General features: G+C 44.8%; 1 protein-coding gene across 2 annotated transcripts in view; it reads left to right on the plus strand.

Moving 5' to 3' along the window:
* The window catches only part of LOC148013588 (uncharacterized), a 149,847-nt gene that overhangs the window by 98,990 nt on the left and 34,003 nt on the right, over positions 1–16,854 (plus strand). For both annotated transcript variants that reach the window (XM_087668511.1, XM_087668510.1), the window contains exon 8: positions 8–571. In XM_087668511.1, the coding sequence (XP_087524637.1) occupies positions 8–571 (564 nt within the window). The remainder of the gene's footprint in view (positions 1–7; positions 572–16,854) is intronic.

Below are 16,854 nucleotides of genomic sequence, written 5' to 3' on the forward strand. Positions count from 1 at the left end.
AAATCAGCTGGTTGCTGCTATGTCTATTGTAAAAAGCAATGAAAGTGCGTTGCAAGAGCCTTACACCCTGGTCCGCATATATATGCTGCTGAGCCTTGGGAATGATGCAGTTTTTGTGGCCAGTCTTGCAAGTGGTACAGAAAACTTTTTTGTTGCAGTTCTAAACTTGAAAATTCCCCGCAGTGGTGATGTAAAGGAAAATAGCAATGCACCAGACAGTATCAAAGACATGAAAGTTCCCAAATCAGAACAAGTCCCAATCCTAGTAACTGAGATGCGGGCATTAGCCAAGGCTGCAAAACTGACTGATCCTGTGAGGCAAATAGCTGTAATTGACATCCAATGTGAAAGTCCCAGCACAGATTTTCCCAAGGAAGCAGAAATTAGCGTCTTAGATGAAAAAAAATCTGGAAAGAAAAAAGAAAAAGAAGTTGGGAAGTCTTTACCTTATGACAGCATGGCAAAGTCAACTGCAGCATTACTCAAGCAGCTTGTTCAGAAACTAACAGTGCATAAAATGATTAAACAGAATGTGAAATACACTGCTGTGCCAACAGCAGCTCCTTTGAAGGTTCAGACTTTTTCAAGCTCCTATACTTGAAACTCAAAATAGTCTTTAAAAAGTTTTTCAAGCTCTGATGATACGTTAAAATTTCAAAGTGTAGGGAAGCTCCTTTGCTTCTAGCCTGCCTATATAACTGGTAAAAGTTTATCTAGTATGCCAGGGTTCGGGAAAAAGATTTTGAGCAAGAGGAAGTAAATCCTTTTCATCATCATCTGAGAAGGAAATATCCTCTATTGAGATGGTATTTTATATCTATGTTTAAAAAATATAACTATATTTTGACAAATTTGAAGAGGACTTATTTCCTTCTCCCAAAAAATTGAGAAGGATTTTTCTCAAGGTGAACAAGTTCTAGGTTGAAGTGAACCCTCCTTTCCCCAAACCTGTAGTATGCTCAAATTTCTGTAAGGCTCCTTGTAAACATGCTCAATGATGTGACTGCTGCAGTCACCCCAAATGCTTGGATCCTGACAAGAAAGGAAAGAGAAGGTAAGGTGAACTCAAAGGGGAGGCCTTCCTGGAAAAGGTGCATCCAAAGGGCGGGCTTCTCTTTGAAAAAAGTTTAATTCAAAGGACAGGCCTTGTTGGAAATAATCCCTTGTTCTTATGGTTGCTTTCTGGTCAAGTGTTGATTTATGAGAGGCCACCTGTGATGTGTCCACAAAAGGACCAGGTCATTTGCACAAATAATTGGACTTGATTGAGGAGCTCTTGTAGGGGTGGTATTAAAGGCTTACTACTTTTAGGCTTCCGTCTCTTTATATTGTAGGCTAAACTATAGGCTTATGATAAAAGATTGAAGGTCTTTGACATGCATGTACGGTAGTAAAACATTAGGCCTGGTCAACAGATCATGCCAATTGTGCATTAAAGAGCACATGGGGGACTGTACTCAAGGCCCTGAAAAAGGTAAGGTGAACCTTAAACATTCTAGCCTATTTTGCATGCCTCCAAGATAGCTTTGTATTGAGCTTCTGCCTACGATTCAGCATAAAGTGCCTCCTTTTGACGTGTTCTTACTCAACTCTCATGTGCTCACACTTCAGAAAGGAGCAACAAGAAAACTCTGCAAAAAACAGAAGAGAAACCTTTATTTCCAAGCAGAGGTGCTGTTGCTCGTGAACTTTTTCTTGCGTATTCATTTCCTGCCTCACGTTTATACCAAAGAACAGCAAGGTCTTTTGCTTCAACCTTAGCATCAATTTATTGCATCAGTCTGTCATTGCTGCTCCAAATCAAACACTAGCCATTTCAAAGAAGATTGCAGTTTAGCATTTAAGCTGTAGAGCCTCTTCTCACTATCATGATGTCTAGAGGAGCTTCTGTCGTTGCATTCCTCCACCCTCCATTTTGCATTTGTGCATCAATTGTTCCATCCATACTTGTGGAGCTGAATATACGATCAGGCTTTTCGTTTTGGAAAACTGGGTATGTATATCCATGGAGGAATGCAGTTGCATTATCCAACAGCAAAGCAGGTTTCTTTTTGTGATTATTGATGTTACTAGTTTGCTAAGATCGCCTATTAGTTTGGTAAGATCGCCTTCCTTGGGACTTGATGCTCTAAAACTAGTCTTTCATATACGAGGTTGAGTCTTTCCTGTAAATCCAAAAATTGAGCTACCAAATGGAAATGAACAACTATTGATAGAAAGAATAGGTCAACTGAGACTGTATGAAGAATCAACTTTTTCTAATCCACCAAAAGGGTCTTGCTCAAGTGTCATTTGATTACATTTAGGATTGATTGTCAAGCGCAGGCCTCTTGTTCTTAAGCTTTCGCTTAGTATGACCTGTCAAAGGCCCTCGCTGTGTTGAAGAGCAGCTAGCTCCTCCTGTTAAGCCCAGAAAACCCTACAGAAACTTTACAAATTTCTGTAGAAAATCCAAATTCTTTCCAGAAAACTCAAGTTCTCAGTCATCTCTACAGAAACCCTACAGAGAAGTCACAATTGTGTAGGGAAAACCGTACAGAAAACCTAGAAATTTCTCAGGTCCCTGCCACTTCTACAGAAAACCTATAAATTTATGTCAATCCTGCAGGAAATACAAAAGTCTATGGCAACAAAATTCTCCAGGGAAAGTTCTAGAGACCATGCCAATCACTCACGCACCTAGGAGCTCAAGTATGCCCAATTCTTACCACTTGTTCTTTCACTGTGGACCTTGTTCATACATGAGAGTTGTGGATGCACAACTCTCATGCACCTAGGAGCTCGAGTATGCCCAATTCTTACCACTTGTTCTTTCACTGTGGACCTTGTTCATACATGAGAGTTGTGGATGCACAAATTTCCCCTCTCCTTTGGAGGTGGGGAACTTCATAACCTACAAATCCAGGGTTGGGAAGGTCCTTATTTCAGACTGGATGCACCACCAAGACTGGATGGAAGACAAGTTAGTTGAGATCATTAGGAGTCATGTCGAGGAGCATATGTCATAGTGGTAGGAACAGGAGGGTTAGAGCTACCCTTAGAGCAATGAATCACCTGCAAGATGGACATCAACTGCGGGTTGGAGCAGGGAACCCTTGTCTCAGCATTCTTCTTTACACTGCACAAGAGTGGCATTCCCCCATGAATATGATGGAGTAGTCACAACAGTACACTTGCTCCTACATGTCATCGAATGCACAGTTGATGGCTTGGCTGATGCAGGCCCACTGTGGTACAGAAAAAGGCAATAATCACCCCTTACTACTACCTTTGAGCTTGTTCAGGAGTGGACATCCCCTCTAAACTGGAAACCAAGCATGTTTGTGTGTTTCACAGCTCGCCCACATCCTTGTCTTTGACCACTCTAAGCTGGAACTTGTTCAAATGACCACAGTGATCACCATGACTGTTCACCTAGCATCATGGAACGAAAACAACCTTTCCTTTAGTGGACCATGTGGATCCAAGAAGCTAATACTTTGGTAGGAGTTCTAGCCAGCCCTTGCAGGAGGCATTGATATTCTATTCTTATTGGAACACAAGCTCTGTTGCTCATAGGCCCAGCTACATCGTGAAAGTCTTGCCAGGCAGCTCATTCACCTGTTGAGAGCACTGGATTGGTACCCAAGGATGGAGAGAACAGGTGTATCTTTGATTGTGTCCATCCTGGTGTTCTGCAGGAGAAACCATGGAACTATTGTTGCAAGGCAGGCCTTGTGGGTCAGATTAGACATTGGGTGTTCCTATATTGGAATTCTGTCAAGTCTTTAGCAATGAAAAGAAATGCAAAAGGGCTAAGTTTGAAGGAGTTGTGCAGGGGGGAGGAGTCTAAAGACAAGTGGAGAGTGAAGTTTGAGAAGAAGATGAGAGTAATGGTGTAGAGGATGAGAGTGGTGGCATAGTAGACTGGGCACTGGAATAGAGGGAGGTAAATTGCATTGATTGAGGTGGTGTGGAATGTGGTGGGGCTGAGTGAGGTAAGGTAGAGTGAGTGGGGTGGAGTGGAATATCGATCGAGGAGGTGGACTGTATTGTGATGAAGGGTAGTGAGGAGTAAAAGAGTGAGAAAGAGGAGAGTGGGCAGAAAACAAATCACACTCTTATTATTCAACTTCAGCCTTCACAATGTCATTGCTTCCTTTTTATATAAAAGAGAGGGCAAGAGAGAAAAGTTAAAATCTCCATACATCATGGTTTCCAGCAGGATATCTCTGGGGAAAGCTAAAATCTCTGGAGAGAATCTGCTCAACTCTAGAGAGTCTAGAGAATGTGGTCGAGTGAAAAAATCTCTGCAGAAAGATAACGTTCAAGGAGAACTAGAAAAGTCTCTAGAAATGTCAAGTCATATAAAGTGATTTGAGTGTTCTGAAGTAAAGCAAGTGTAAAAAGTGACTAGTCCATCCCAATAAGAGCCTGTTTTTATGCTAGACACATGGGCATTGGGTAGTGCATACTCACAAGCTATTCCTATGCCTAATGGAACCTTTGGGGCATTTCCGTAAGGGTAATTTGACTCTTATCCTTCCATAAACACTGATACCCCTCTTGCTACAGAAAAAAATTACCTTCAGCTAAAAGATTAAGTTTAATGATAGTAACATTACAACTTGATTCAATCTAATGCAACAAGTGCTCAAATCTCAAATCCCTAGTACTTTGGGAACAAGTAATAGGTTAGAGCCTATGCCTGATCCAATACAGTCCCACCTTGAGGCTATCTGTCAATGGTGAGCTTACAATGCTAGGGTAAATGTTGAACTAATGCAAGGATTGCTGCCTTAGGTTTTCTTTTTCAGAGAATATAAATTCTATAAAAAATAAATGTCCTCAGGTCAAAGTATGCTAGGGAAAAATGCAAAGTACCAAGAAGCGCTGTAAGGGATTTCCATACCAAAAAATATTCCCAACAAAGGGAAGTGTATTAGAAGTCCAGAATGAATAAGCCAGTCGGGAGATCTATAATGTCAGATTATATTGGAAGAAAGTGTTAAATTGTCCCAAGTCCTGAGAAAAGCATCTCTTCTCTTCCTCATAGTCTCAGAACTGCTTTGTACCCTCTCCTATCTCCCGTGGAGAACAATCTCTGTCGTCCAAATCCTGGAGAGAGTATCTGCAGTAGGTATACCCACTAAATCTATGGCATGGCTGGATCTGGCAGTCCATGTATACCAAGCGATAATGCTAGCTATGAGCTCCCATCTCAACAATGCCCCTAGGTCCACACTGTCTGTGAGAAATCTGGCATGGCGATATTTCCCAAAATCTGCGCTAGCATTTCTCACTGACTTTTGACCACTGGGTTCATCTCACGGACCATCATATGGCTTGTGGTTGCACTAGCCATATCAATATTCAACTTCAGCTCTAGTAGTTCTCCATTTTAGAGGGGGATGCTTTGATAGTCAAGCTAGCTGAGTATAGGCAATTACTCACTGGTTTTCACTACTACTAGCCTTCCAAAGGTAGGAGATAGCCAGGTGACTATTTCTCAACAAGTTGCCAGTGTTTGTGTTAGCAAGATGTGTTTTTACAAGCTTGGGATTACCATGTGATTAAATCCTAGCTTTTTGGGCAAGAAAGACATTGCATAAGTTGCACGACATGGGCAAGTCCACCGATGGCAAGGGTTCAATAGTTGAGAGCTAGATTAATTATTTAATGTGAAATTACAAAGTGCACATATAAATAACTTCGGCTTTTTGAATCTCTTTCTTCATAGTAGAGAGAAAATCCAATTTCAGTGCTTGAAAGCGGATCCAACGCACTTGGCCTGCGCCGACAAGGTTTGCTCCAAGCATTTGTGGCACTTCTGTTTTGTTCACACATGCAGTGGCTCCCTCACCTTTGACCTCATCAACATTAGGACAAATGTCAAGTTTTGTTCACACATGCAATGGCTCCCTCACCTTTGACCTCATCAACATTAGGACAAACGTCAAGTTTGTCTTCTTCGCTGACGGCTTCCAGGCCCCCTGCATCCTTTGCCAAATAGGCCCTCTCAGCTTCACCCACCCCTCTCAACCGCTCTATTGCCATCTATCTGCTCTCGACTCAACTGGCACTTCTGTGTGCTTCTCCTATGGGATTAGTTAAGGCATTTGCCCCGCAACCTGCCTGATCGCCCTGCACTGTTGCTGAACTGCCCCCGCGACCTGTCTGACCTGTCACACTTGATTGCTTTGTACTGACCTACAAAGCCGGTTGTCTGCCTATCAAGGCCGAATACTTGACCACGAAAATCCTTTATTTAAAAAAAAAAAAAAAAAAAAAACTAGTTGCTCTCTCCGCGTGCGGCAACATCCCCCCGGTATCATAGCAGCTAGCTCGGTGGGTCCTCAATAGTGACATGCAATGGAAACCTTTGGTCAAACGCCAGTGCATTCTACAAGTGCCCCCTAGTCCAAACACCTTGCACGTCATCCTTTCTGAGGAACAACTCCTTTCTGTTTGTGTCATAGAGCTAGAACTGAAAGAAATAGCAATCTTTGGATAGGTTGTAGGACACTCTCGATCTAGGGCCCAGCTTCGAGATTGGCTTCACTCCATACTATGCATTGGCACAACACAGATTGCGGAGGCAAATCTTATGGGTCAGGGGATCTTCATGGATAGCTCACCTTATGCCTCCATGAAGGGGGTCATCTATATGGTTCCCTGGTATAGTGGCTTCACAGTGGAGGAATTCGTGCTTCACAATAGGTTTCCTAGACACTCGATCACCCTTCTGTTCCCCGGACTGACAGTAGAGTATCGTCAGTTAGTGGAGGACTTTGGATGTTTGACAGTTTTTCCTCCCTCCTTCGCGGATGTAGTGACAGCCGTAGGAGTCCTGAAGGTACGGGCGGCTATGAAAGATACAAAGAACATACCTAAGTTTCTTGAGATTGAGGCAAGCAGACACTGTTGTACATTTCTTGAATAGAGGCAAGCAGACACTGTTGTGCTAAGAAATGCACTTAGCCACTTAAACATCCCCAAAACATGCTTATTTTAGGCTTATTTTAGACAAAACCCTAAAATGGGGAGCCGATCAAGAGAGTTAAGTGGAAGAGGATCTAGAACCTTAATTTTCTATAAATAGGCAACTAGCCCTCCACTCTTCTACAATCTCCTTTTTGCAGATTTCAGGTGTTTCAGCTTGCTACCCACACCCCGTTTGCGGAGGACATCTTAGCCGAAGTTTTCCATTGCTGTCTCCATCAGTTGGCGCCTGATTTCTAGCCCTCTTCACGCAGTTTGAAGCTGATTCCAGTCAGATGACTGTTGTTCCTATACAGACCTGCTGCCGTACAGCCTACCACGTCATCACAGTCCTACTGCCTACGTTTTTAGTCTTTCTCTCTCCTCACTGCTGTCTCCATTAGACCTAGCTTCTCACTGCTACCTTTGCTGGTGTTCGACATTCGAAGGCTGCCTTGCTGCGATTCGGGATCCGTTCAGAGTACGACACACTCTCCAGCTCATTATCCCTACCTTGATCTTCGAGATACAGAAGTTCGAGGTTCAGTATTCATTCATTTCATAGTGTGTTTGCTGCATGAGCATCATATTATTCGGTAGCTATATCACTTCATTTATTTATTGTGTTCATTGTCTCTAAGCTACCCTAACTCTAAGTGTGTTCTTTTATCAGTCTATGCTTTGTCATATGGTTTCCGTTTGTGTTTCTGTATTAGGGCATTTCTTTACATGGTATCGGAACCTGATACTCTCTGAGAAACCTAGGCCTTTGATCTGAAAGCTCTATACAAGAAGCAAGAACTACAATAGGTTCAAATGACTTCGAACACAACAATACCGATTTAGTCTTCAAAACCAACTATGCCGAGAACTGAGCGAGAGTGGGCCGATCAGCTTGCTCCACAAAGTTCCGACATGGTGAAAGACACTTCTGATTACATGGAAGAAAAGCTAGGCAAGCTGACCTCTGGAGAATACAAACTGATCATAGCTTATAGAGAAAAAAGATAAAGGAGCTTGATCGAAGGATTGCCCTTTAAGAAAAGCTTCTAAATGAAAATATGCATGAATTTCTCTCTTCAGATGTTGCGCATAAATCTGATGATGTTGCAGGGCTATCGAGACCTCCATCAGGGATGGGACCCCCTCTTGGAGAACAAGACCTAGAGTATGTTTCTTTCTTTCATCCTCTTCCGTCCACTCCGATGCAAGGTACTGTAGATTCGTCTTTTGTTCCTTTTTCTTTTACATCTACTTTGCAATATTCTGGTAGAGATCATGTGGAAGAAAGAGTCCAATCTGTTGACTACGGAAAAGGTCCTCTTGAGGAACAATTCTTGTATGTTAACTCACATTTTGGGGATTATAAGAAAAAGCCAGGTACCTCTTCTTCTACCCTTCTTTTCCATCTACTTCATAAAATTAGAATGAATTTGGTGTTCCTTTTTCTTCATTGTATTGTGCATCATTATATTCACATTTTCATTTCCAATCATTAAATGATAAAAATGAACAAAATGCATCTGCACCTCATACACCTCATTTTCAAAACCTGCCCATCCCACCACATTCATCTGTTGCTTCTCCACTTCCATTCACACCATTCACTTTTCCATTTCAGACACGTTATGTCGCACCGCACATCACACCGGGGGTTATGGAAACATAGGCACATCCTTTAGGACCTCATCCTTACCTCTGCCAGGTGGTGTTCCACCTACTTTACACACACTTTCGGGATCATTGCAACCTGGGTATTCCCCCCCAGTCTCTCAAGCGTGTAGATTAGTTGACTCCACAGTTTGCCTCCATGGCTTTACCTAGTGGGCCTTCTGGTCATATTGTTGTGCCCCAACCTCACTTTGGACACGTGTCCCAGCACCTCCATTTACACTGGCACCTTATGAAAACATTCATGTTCCAGTGCCTCTGCCTCAATCAGCACTCCTTGGACACTAACAGCCTACTTCTGCCTACCCATCTTTTCCCCCTCCTTATCAGACATATCCACCTTCACCATTTTACCCTCCACAATCTTATCCCCCACATCCATCTTACCCTACCTACTCGACACCTCATGGTTCTAGCTTTACTACTTCCAAGCATGCATTTAATGACAAGACTCGTTTAAATGAGTCAAGCTTTACTACTTGGTCGAACTTGATGAGACATGTCCTAGACTCCCAAAACCTATGGGATCTTGTGCAGGGGTTGCAACCCCAACCCGATCCTGCATTTATTCCATACGAGGTTGTCCACTGATGGAAGGCTATGAATGCCTCCGCTAGAGTCGAGTTGATGTAGGGCTTATTGCCTGAGTTTCATTCTTAGCTTCAGCATTTTGACTTAGTGTCAGAGCGATGGGCACACTTGACTACTCGCTATGTGGCTCGCGATAGGACCCATCCTATTAATCTAGACTATGAGCTTCAACTTTTCAAAATCACTGACTGGGATGACTTGAAAGTCAAGTTGGCTGAGTATCGGTGTCTCCTCATTGAATTCTCTAATACGGAGCCTCTTGAGTCCTCTGATGATCAAGTCACATTGTTACTAAACAAACTCCCCAGGAAATACTTAAATTTTGTGTACCATGCCTACATTCTATGAATTTAAGTGTCAACTATTGCGTTACGCACGGTTGTTCAATCAATTTCATATGAATTCCTCTTCAGAGAGGGCTCATATTGCTCATTCTCAGCAAGGGAAACAAGGGAAGGGAAAACTAAACCAAAACTCCACTCAAAATCAAAATCAAAATCAAAAACCATCCAGGGAATCCCAAGAAACATTCCAATCTCTCAAACTTGGGTGGTAGAATGTATCTAAGAAGAATAGGTATTATCAACCTTGTCAAAAGGCTGGCCATTTTGACGACGAGTGTCGATCAAAGGCAAGAGGCACAGCACCAAAATATAAGCCTTAGACCCCCGCCCCTCAGTCGGGCAACCCCCACAGGGGAGGCAGGGTGATGGCAAGGGGCAGTTTAAAGGTCAAACTCATATTGCCACCGCTCAACCATCTCAGTCGATAACGTTCTCAACTTCAGAGGGCTTGTCTGACTGGTCTACAGAGGCCCACATCGTCTCCATAGAGACATCAGATGCAAGTCTCGTCCGCATCTGTGAGTTGCCTTCCAATGAGGTTACCGCAGAGGCCCACTCGTCACAACTGAGCACTTTAGCTCCTATTTGATAGTGGAGCTACACATCATATGACTCCTATAGTGGACATTTTTTATTCCCGAGCCCTTGCAACCGGACAGGTCCGCGTAGGAAACAACTCCTCGGTCAAGATTCAGGCTCAAGGTTGCATCAGTTTTGCCACTCACAAGGGTCCGGATCTGGCTATGCTGGACAATGTATATCATGTCCCTCAGCTTGGGGTGAACTTGTTATCTATTCAGTAGCTTTGCTAGTTGGGGTGAGCGGTTTTCTTTAAAGCAACCACAGTCGAGATGCTTGACTCTCTGACGGTTTTAGTGATTGCTTATGTTGAGGCATAGCCTAATGGCCTATACTACATGACTCATTTTGTGACCGAGCTAACAGTCGAGGGCTCCGTGTTCCATAGCTTCCAGGCCTTAGCCACATCTCGGGAGCCTACGAACAATGAGCGTCTTTGGCATTTTCACTAAGGGCATCTTGGTTATGACTCACTTTATGAGTTGTCACGCCGTGAGTTGGTTGAGGGCCTTCCACGCCTGAAGCTAGCTCGAGATGTCTGTATAGCTTGTCAGCTCAGAAAGCAATGCGTACCCCATAGAGCTGAAGGGCTCTTAGATTGATTCATGTTGATCTTTGTGGGCCGACATCCACTGCTTCCTTGAATGGCGCATTGTACTTTTTTTTTTATAGTGGATGATCATTCTAGATACATGTGGGTGTACTTCCTCAAGCATAAGTCTAATGCTTTCACATACTTTTCTGCTTGGGTAATGCTGGTTCATAACCAGACTGGTCGTCATGTCGGTTGCATGAGGAGTGATAGCGGTGGTGAGTTTAACTCTCACGAGTTCTCCGAGTTTCTACAATAGCATGGCATTTCTCGCCAGCTCGCCTCTACTAACTCCCCTTCTCAGAATGAAGTCATAGAGCATAGGAACTGGACAGTCATGGAAATGGCACGCTCTATGCTATTCGCAGCAGAGCTTCCTGAGCGCCTTTGGGTCGAGGGTGTTAACACTTCAGTGTACATCCTTAACCAGTGCCCGATTGCGGCTCTTTCTTAGAAGACCCCATATGAGGCATTCTTTGATTCTCGGCCTGTTATTTCCCACTTCAGAGTCTTCGAGTGTCGTGCGTACACACACACACGCCTGGTGACAAGATAAGGAAGCTCACTCCCCGAGCTGATCTCCTTATTTTTGTGGGATATTCTTCTGAGGGGAAAGCCTATCGTTTGTTCGATCCTCGGACGGACAAGGTGATCGTTAGACGGGACGTCGTCTTTGAGAAGAGGGATATTGTGCAGTCTTCTGCACCGCATTCCAATCCGTTTCCTTCTTCCATATTATCAGAGATCATGTCTACTGAGCCTGGTCTACTTCCCGCTTCTGACCTTCCCGCAAATTTTTCAGTTTCCAGGCCCCCTTCGCAAGACCCGTTACCTCACTGGTACTAGCAGACCATGCGGGATTCGGGGATCCTACCACCAGATTCCACTCCGGAGGAACCTAGAAGATCTGCTTGGCTTGCTCCTTAGGCCTCATTTGCGTCACTATTTACGACTGATTACATAGCGCATTTTGAGCCGGATACATGGCAGGAGGCTCTTCAACACCCTCAATGGCGAGTGGTCATGGAGAGGGAGCTAGAGAGTGTTGACCGAAATGAGACTTGGACATTGGTGGATCGTCCGAGCCACAAGAAAGTCATCGAGACAAAGTGGATTTTTAGGACTAAGCTAAAAGTTGATGGGACTTTAGACAAGTACAAGGCTTGCCTTGTAGTACAAGGGTTTCGACAGAAGTATGGCATTGATTATGAAGAGACCTTTGCCCCTACTGCACGGTTGACTTCCTTTCGGTTGCTACTTGTGCTAACCGCTCACCACAGTTGGCCGATACATCAGATGGATGTCAAGAGTGCCTTCCTAAATGGTTTTCTCGAGGAGGAGGTCTATGTGGAGCAACCACCAAGCTTTCCTTCTGGAAACCCGAGGAATAAGGTATTCCGCTTGCATAAAGCTCTTTATGGGCTGAAGTAGGCACCACACTCTTGGTTCCATAGGATGGATGAGTTCTTACAGACTCATGGATACCATTCTACCCCTTGTGACCCAAACTTATATATTTGATCTATGGCATAGAGGGTTAGCTATATCCTACTATACGTTGACGACTTACTCATCACAGGTTCAGATTCTGCTGCCATAGCGGAAATTAAGGCTAAGTTTAAAGCTACATTTGAAATGACAGGCCTTGGTTTGTTGTCCTATTTTTTGGGGATGGAGATAATTCATTCTGGAAGCTGTATTTTTGTGTCACAATAGAAGTACATACTTTAGCTCGTGGAACAATACACTATGGATCATACACGGCCAATGGCCACGCCTTTTGATCCTACTGTCCACTTGTCGAGGGATACCCTAGGACAACCCTTCGATGAACATACCTATCACTTTGTTGTAAGTAAACTTCTTTGGTTAATTCACACTAGGCGAGATTTAGCTTACTCAGTTAGCATGCTCAGTCAGTAGTGCCTAGCTCAACCTGCTCTCTAGAAAAGTGAAACTGGACTCCCACATGCCGCATCCGTGGTGTGATGATCGGATTTCTCGCAAGCGCAATGGCACTTTGGTTGTCGCAATAGAAAACTGTGGGAGAGACACAAGGAAAATGAAGTGCCGCCAGTAAACTCCTCGAATAGATGGCCGGTGGTGCCATCGAGGAGAGCCCAGTACTCGGCCTCGGCCGAGGAAGCCGCCACCATCTCTTGCTTACGGCGGCTATGGACTAAGAAATGGGAGCTGTGCCCAAGGTAAAGAGATAGCTGCCATGAGAACACTGGGTGTTAGGACCTCCTACCCAATCAGAATCAGTGTACCCTTGTAAACATTAGAACCATATGTCAGGCCATAAGAATAAGTACACCGTAAATAACGCAACACACGAAGACATGCAATCCAATGTGACATCCTAGATAGATGCTCCAGGTGGTACTATCAATGCATCTATCAACCATGCTGAAAAACGCGACTCTCTACACTGGTAGAATCGGGCCGCCTGTGCCGGGGGCCACTCGATCACATCCCTCGGCACTCTCCACTGTGGGGGGGCTCGAAAGATAATGCTCAAGTGCGGGACGTCGGCGCCAGCCCACCAGTTAATGTCCATCATGCAACCTGGCCACTGTTGTGCAAACAGTGCTAATCCTTCATCTCCCATCCATTGGGAGATGTGATCTGCCACCTGACTCTTCAACTCCTCCTCAGCCTGTGTGGTTGTCCACTTCTCTGAGTAAGATGATTGAAGAAAAAAGACGTAGTTTGGTCCATCCGGTGGTGCTAGTAGGTAGACCTTGCCCCTCCTTGACTTACGAACCATGAAGATCCCCACCTCTAGAGGTAGTGGGAACTCTTCGCGCTCTGCAACTCGCAGGTAGGACCATGGGCCACTACGGAAGAACTCTTGCGGCAGCAGCTGTGCCTGTCTCGGGAAAGTATGGCGAGTGGCAGGGACAGATGAGCTGGTGGCTGTGTGGACGGGGGGAGATTGCTGGTGTGCAGAGGAGGTAGGTGTATGTGGCTCATCACCTCCTGTGGGAGGAGGGGGGGTGGGTCTGGGGGGGCTAACCTGACCTAGGTGCAGATCAGGGGGGGTGCTCGGTAGGGGGGGTGATGGGGGTGAAGAGGATCGAGATATGGTGGGAGAGCAGGCCACTTAATGAGCTAGAGTGGGGGGGTGATGGGGGTGATGGGAGAGCAGGCCACTTAATGAGCTAGAGTGGGACCTTAGAGAGTGGCTATGGCCGGCCAGTGCAGTCACCAAGAAGCCACAGAGGTTTCTAGAGTATACAACCAGGATTGATAGACATGTACTGATGCAGGAGAACATGGATTGGGCACCCTCGCATAGCAGATATTGGGCGGAGCATAGCATCACAGATGCCTTCCGTCGGACTTTCTTGCACTACCTATGGGACAGCTAGAGGCTAGGGAGGGTGCCGTATTTTCTTTGGCTTTTGGCACATGGAAGTCTAGCAGTTGGGAGTTGGCTGGTCCAGATGCAGCAGGATGGAGGGTGTAAGCACTGCCCACAGTAGCACTTGGAAACCCCAAAGCACTGCCTTTGGTCTTGCAAGGTGGCACAGCTCATGTGGAGAGGAGCCTGCTATATTCTCCGTCGTGTGGCACCCAGTCTTGGATGTATCTTATGGGGGGCTTTTTGTTGGTAGGCAATCAGCCAGGGCCATCACCTTTGGTATGAGGCCGGGATGCAAGACACAATTTTCATCATTGAGGCTGGGTCTTGCGCAGTGGTCTGCTTGGAGGCTTTACCCAGCCGCCAAGTACTGGAGCCCACATCAAACTACTCAAAGGTATGGGAGATCATAGGAAGTCTTACAGGATGGCACATCTGGGAGGCACGCTATCAAGAGGTTTTTGGTGGGGAGTTTCTTTCAGTACAAGCAACTTTGGTAGAGCTTTGGCCTTCCATCATCCACTCCCTCCGCGGCCAGTGGAACCAAGTGCAGGGCAAGTCTCGAGCTCGTTAGGAGCTCCATTTTCACTTTTTGTGCACTTGGGGTGGCCAATACCTATTTTTCATGAGATCACCATGGCTTCTTGCCCCCATCCCCCCTAGATCACCTTGAGAGGCTTGTATACATGATGGATTTGTGATTTGCATCAGCTCCAGCTAGTCCATTGAGCATAAGCACTCCATTGTAATCAGCCTTCTGAGTAATATATTTAGCCACATTTTACTTGCAAAAAAAAAAGGACAGGGTTAAAAAAGGGCTGAATTAATTTTCATAATTAATTAATTCTCAAAATTAATTAAATGGCTGAAAATTGCTAGAAAATGGAAAAAGAAGGCTAACACTGGGCAAAAGTTCCCATGCAATGGGAGAGAAGGCTGTTTAGGGTTGGTGAAAGCTGATTGAGTCATTTAGGCTAAGAGAGAGAGGGAGAAGAGGCTGTTGATCAGTTTTCCAACTGTGGGAGAGCCTTCTCAGGCTGGCCACTGCTGCAAATGCTCTACAAGAGGCAAGCGGCAGCAGATTTGACCTTCCGAAGAACAGGCGACAGCAACCAAGGGCTGACGATAGCATTTATTGCACCCTCTAGCAATAGGTGACAGCTTTTGAGCTGATTTAGACAAGGCAGCAGCCATTTCTGGTGTTTTCCCGCACAGAAATTCAGAAATTTCCCTTGCTGCCTTGTCTGGGGTTTTCCCACATGGAAATTCAGAAATTTCCCTCTCTACAACATTCTCTCAACTTCTCCGGCCTATTCTCTGATATTCTCAGCAAATCTCAGCCATTTGGAGTAGATCTCAGCTAGATTTGGTGGACACTGACATTGAGACCCATGCCAGCAATTAGATGCATTGAATATTGAAATCAGCAGCTGGAATTAAGGGAATTGCTAGAGATTTCAGATATCAACCCATCCCAATTGATTGGGAGCAACATTTGGCCAATCAAGGGTCAAGATTTGACAAGTCTTGGATGAAGATCAAGGGGCAAATTTCCCAAACGGCTTGCTAATCATGTATGACAGCAAGGGCTATTTAGATCAGCGGAGGAGATTGAAGAATCTCACCTGTACTCCTTCCAATTGCAATATAAGTTAAAGAAATACCACAACGGGTGCCAATTTTGGGGCCAATATGGTGTCCAATGTCCAAGATAGTATAGTAAAGTGTGCATTTCAGTTTTGTGGATTTGTTTGTTGCTGTAATCAAGTGCTAAATCAGGTCATTACCATCCTATCCGAGGAGGAAGGCTAGTTTCACATCACTCCATGAACTCGCAAGTATCTAGGTTCCACCTCCCACATTGCAAATACACCTTTATCCTCACGGGCTGAACATCAGAGGGAGGAGGAATGCAAGAGGCTGCAAGGGCTGTGGTTCAAGGAGTAGGACCAATGTCCTGGGCTTTTAGAGGTGATGAGAGGTGAGCAAGATCTGTTAGGGAGGCCTTGAAAGCAAGCAAAGAATGCTCAAGGAGCACACTCTTAGCAAGATTTGATCCGGAGGCTTCTTAAGGAAATTTCAAGAGACCATGTTGTACAGGCCCAATGGTACATGCCTAGGCGATTTGTGCCAGATCAGCCCTAGCTAGTATTGAGAGCAAGAGGATGGAGTTTCTCTAACTAGGCCTCAGCAGAACTTTAGCCGTGATGATGGAACATCACATGTAGGGAGTTTTTCAAGTTCATCAGCCCTACAAAGCGAGAGATCAATTTTGCTTTTGCAGAGAGTAGTATGGAGGGTGAAAGCTTGTTAGTTCAAAGAGGAGGCCGAGGAGAGCATTCGTGTCACAAGACTGTGACAACTATTACCTTTTTGTTGATTTCTTTATTACATATTTTATTTGGTTTTTCTTTTTGGAAGGATCCCTCTTGAAATCTAAACGCTTGAGTTGCATGGCCAGTTTGTGAAACGGACAGGAATGTCTAGTGAGTCAAGACTGGACAGTTAAGGTCCAGTATAAGTCTGGAAGAGACTGATGGCACTGTAGATTGACAAGCCTGGAAGAGACTTGTGAAAGTGTATATGGACAAGTGTGTTGAAGAACTAGCCTGGAAGAGACTGGTTCAAAGTGAAGATGGATAAATCTTCAAGAGATTAGTCCATGTGGGGTCATCAGTGGAAATTCACTTTCGGTTGAGCTACATTATAGATTTGGATGTCTGTTCGCGTCATTACCTTCGTTTTTGTAC

Source organism: Lygodium microphyllum, chromosome 26 (assembly GCF_053477565.2).
Source record: "Lygodium microphyllum isolate KBCC chromosome 26, Lygodium_microphyllum_v1.1.10, whole genome shotgun sequence".
In the NCBI taxonomy this organism is placed as follows: domain Eukaryota; kingdom Viridiplantae; phylum Streptophyta; class Polypodiopsida; order Schizaeales; family Lygodiaceae; genus Lygodium; species Lygodium microphyllum.